This window comes from Triticum aestivum, chromosome 6B, assembly GCF_018294505.1.
Source record: "Triticum aestivum cultivar Chinese Spring chromosome 6B, IWGSC CS RefSeq v2.1, whole genome shotgun sequence".
Lineage (NCBI taxonomy): Eukaryota > Viridiplantae > Streptophyta > Magnoliopsida > Poales > Poaceae > Triticum > Triticum aestivum.
This window is the reverse complement of record NC_057810.1, coordinates 69,567,229-69,570,602: the sequence shown is the minus strand read 5'-3', so window position 1 is coordinate 69,570,602 and position 3,374 is coordinate 69,567,229. Positions and strand designations below refer to the sequence as shown.

At 50.4% G+C, this 3,374-nt stretch overlaps 1 protein-coding gene across 1 annotated transcript; it reads left to right on the top strand.

Moving 5' to 3' along the window:
• The first annotated feature begins 645 nt into the window (after positions 1-645).
• LOC123135844 (vegetative cell wall protein gp1) lies at positions 646-2,849 on the top strand. Its single transcript, XM_044555074.1, has one exon. It carries the CDS (start codon positions 793-795, stop codon positions 1,327-1,329), a length of 537 nt encoding a protein of 178 aa, XP_044411009.1. The 5' UTR covers positions 646-792; the 3' UTR covers positions 1,330-2,849.
• Positions 2,850-3,374: the final 525 nt, after the last annotated feature.

Below are 3,374 nucleotides of genomic sequence, written 5' to 3'. Positions count from 1 at the left end.
GTATAATTAATTAAGTAGTACTAGCTAGCTACCATGCATCTCTTTAATTCTAGTTTCAATACCATTAATTATCATGCTTGATTAATTATTATCTGATTAAATTCTATTCTTGTAAAGGCCTTGAAGTAGGCAAAGGGGACTGATGTGTGTGCATACTACGTTTGCGAGAACATTCGCATGATGGCGTCCGAAAGGACAAAATCTGATAGACAGTTATGGGTACATTTGACAGAACAATATTCACAATTTTTACATCATTATCGATATCTAGTCACATAACTAATACACATGCATATTGATCTCCTTCTTAACAGTTCGAGTCGGTGCGGGAGAAGCTCCTACCATAGGAGCGCATACGAGCACTTCAAGAGGAAATATCGTGATTTTTGCTCGACCAGGTCACAGATCCCAAAGGGGAATTCTATTACCAGCTACCGCCCCCACGAACCACTCCCAATTGTTATCGTGCTCCGAAAGGCACCAAGGAAAATGCCACTGGCTCCGAACGTAACATGTAGGAGAAATTGTATATATATACATGTATATATAGGGTGGGTCTATTATGATAACACCCCTTAAGACCCTTATTATGCACACCAAAACGCTTATTCTGCTAACACCTCCCAACGGGAACCACACACCCACCCTCCCCATGACCTCACATTCTCCTCCACACAACCCCACCCACAATCCCAACCACCCCACCTTCTTCCCCCGTGGCCACGAGCCTGAATCCACCCCGCGCCACCGCCGGCTTCCTCCCTCGCCGCTCAGACCAACCCCCATCGAGCTATGCCGTCCTGGCCAGCAGCCGAGGCCCTCCCTTCTCCCTTCTTCCCCACCGAGCCCACCCATCCCGATCGAAACCAACCTTCCTCCCCGGCCACCTTCTACCTCCGCTGTCGCGCCGGCCCGCGAAGCCCTGCCGTCATCCTCCCGCACAACCCCGCCCCGCCCCGGTCACGCGCCGCCCAACCCCGTACCAGCTGTGCGTCGCCCCCACCCTGCCCCGGCAGCCCTCCCCACCCCCAACCCACCACCTCCGGCCGGCGCGCCTCACTGGGTCTCAGCAACGCCGCCAGCAGATGGGATCCGGCAGCGATGGGATCCGGCAACATCGCCAGCGATGGGATCAGGCAGCAGACAGCCAAGCCAGGCACACTGCTGACCGCCGCGATCTCGCCTCCCTCCTCCGTCCCTGGGCCAGATCCATGGCCAACCGCCCGGCGGCATGCAGCACACGCGCGGGAAGCCGTGCAGTTCGTCGGGCGCATCCTGTCGTGTACGTACGTCGTCGGACCCTGCCTCCTCCTTCCTCAAGCTTCGTAATAGCCCCTCCCCAACCCCACTCCTCCTTCCGGCTTCGACCCACCATCTCCTACATCTCCAACTTTCTCCTGACCGGCCTCAGCCATGCGCCAAAATCCAGCCGTCCCCACCCCTCTGGTTTCCCCTCTGGGCAGCGGTCGCGCCACCACTCTGCCATCCGGTGAGCATGTGCAGCGGGTGCCTGCAGTGTGTCTGGTGAGCATGTGCAATACGATGGCGGGTGCCTGCAGCGCGAACGGTGAGAACGTTCAGTACCATGGCCTCATCTGCAGTCCAGCGGCCATCGCCGCGCAGCTCGGCCACGCGAGTGATGTGGTACACTTTGCAAAAAATTGTAGTTTTTGCTTGCAGGTAGTGTGCGCTGCTTCGGGTGAGCTCCCCTCCTTGCAGTCCACCAGCGCGTCTGTGCAGTGCGGCCCGTGCATGTGTGCAGTCTATAGTGTGTGGGAAGTAGCTCGCAAAATGTCTCACGGCGTTATTGTGAGTTCGGTTGACTCGCTGCTGTAGTAGGTCGCCGGTGTGTGCGTGCATGTCAGTGCGAGCACGCTCTGCATGTGTGAGCAGCTTCATGTTTTTGTGTATGCGGTTCCCTGTCAAGTGTGTGCGCTCTTGCTGCCTTTGTGGTGCGGCCAAGGACAACTTGCAGGGTGCTTCATGTCCAAATTTAAAAGCTTTTTTTTATCTCTCTTTTTTGCTGATTTTCAATTTTGCAGTTCCCGGCGAGCCGTTTGAGTGGTGCAGTGCTCGCCCTGCTGGCGTGCAGTGCAGTGCGCCCCGGACCCTTGGTCAGGCCTTGTGCTGTTGGTAGTCGCTGGAGTGCAGCTCGTCTCCCGCGCATCTGTTTTTCTTGTTGTGTTTCACTTGAACGGTGTGCAATGGTGGTTTTTTACTTGGCTCTGTTCTTGTGTGCGTGGATAGTTTTTTGCTCTTCGTCTAGAGAAGGAGGAGAGATCTCTTACAGTTTGTCCAGTAGTTGTATTTTTGGTGTGTAGTTAGGCGTAATCTTCTGCCCTGCAATGCTGTTATTTCTGACAATTTTTCGTCTATGTATGCCCGGTGATACAATTTTCTCCCCCTGTATCTCCAATGGGTTCTATTGCCTAGTTGTTCTGTCAGGACAACAGAGTTCTGTCTCTGATGTTTTGAATTTTTGCTTCACGGTTCATTGTAGTTTCAATAGTATCTTTGCGGCAGTTGTGGATCATCTTCCAAGTTTATCTTCACGGTTCATCTGTCGCCCTGTCAGCCTTTGTAATTTGCGCCTATGTTCTGTTACAGTACCTGATGATGTTAACTGTAACTCCCTTTCCTTAGACCTGTAATTAATGTAGTAAACGTGCATTGTCATTGTCTATGTTGGGTAATTTCATCCCCTTATTCCTTTTATAATTTCTTTCTTGCATGTATATGTATAGCACACAAATGTAAATGACCCTTGTGTTCTATTTTTATTTTTATTGTAATTGTTTGAGCGGACGCGACCATGACTTAATGTTCACAATAGCTGTTTGCTTTGCCTCTGATAGTCAGTGTGTGTTTTCTTTAGAATTAACTGGTCAAATGTTCAGTGTGTACGTCTGAATTTGAATGTTGCAATGCATTTGAGTTACAATAGTTAGTACTTGGGTCGGATTTGTTTACATAACAACTCCCGAGCATCATGTGCGTCCAGTTCCTTTTGTGTATGCTTGCAATGGATTGTGTGTATGCGTGCAGTGCACCCCATCACTTCATGTTTTCGGAGAAAACAATTTGTATTGTCACACGTGGCGGTTTCCTTTGTGTATATGCTTGCAATGCGGTTGTGTGTTTGCATGCAGTGCACTCCTGTGGTTTCCTTTGTAAAATGGCAATTAAAAAACATCACAAAGAAGTCCATTCCCTTTTAGATGTAGTTTGCTAGTTTCTGTCACAAGGTTTACTCTCAGCAACGAAGCAGTTCTTTAATCTTCATGCGGTTCACTAACTATGAACTCGGAAAGCATCTCACTTCTCATTACATGTGGCTCACTTGCTCAGTCCCTGCGGTCCACTTGCCCGATCTA

Excerpts from the sequence above, each read along its gene's own strand:
- LOC123135844 (XM_044555074.1), top strand. The coding sequence starts at position 793 with ATGCCGTCCTGGCCAGCAGCCGAGGCCCTCCCTTCTCCCTTCTTCCCC.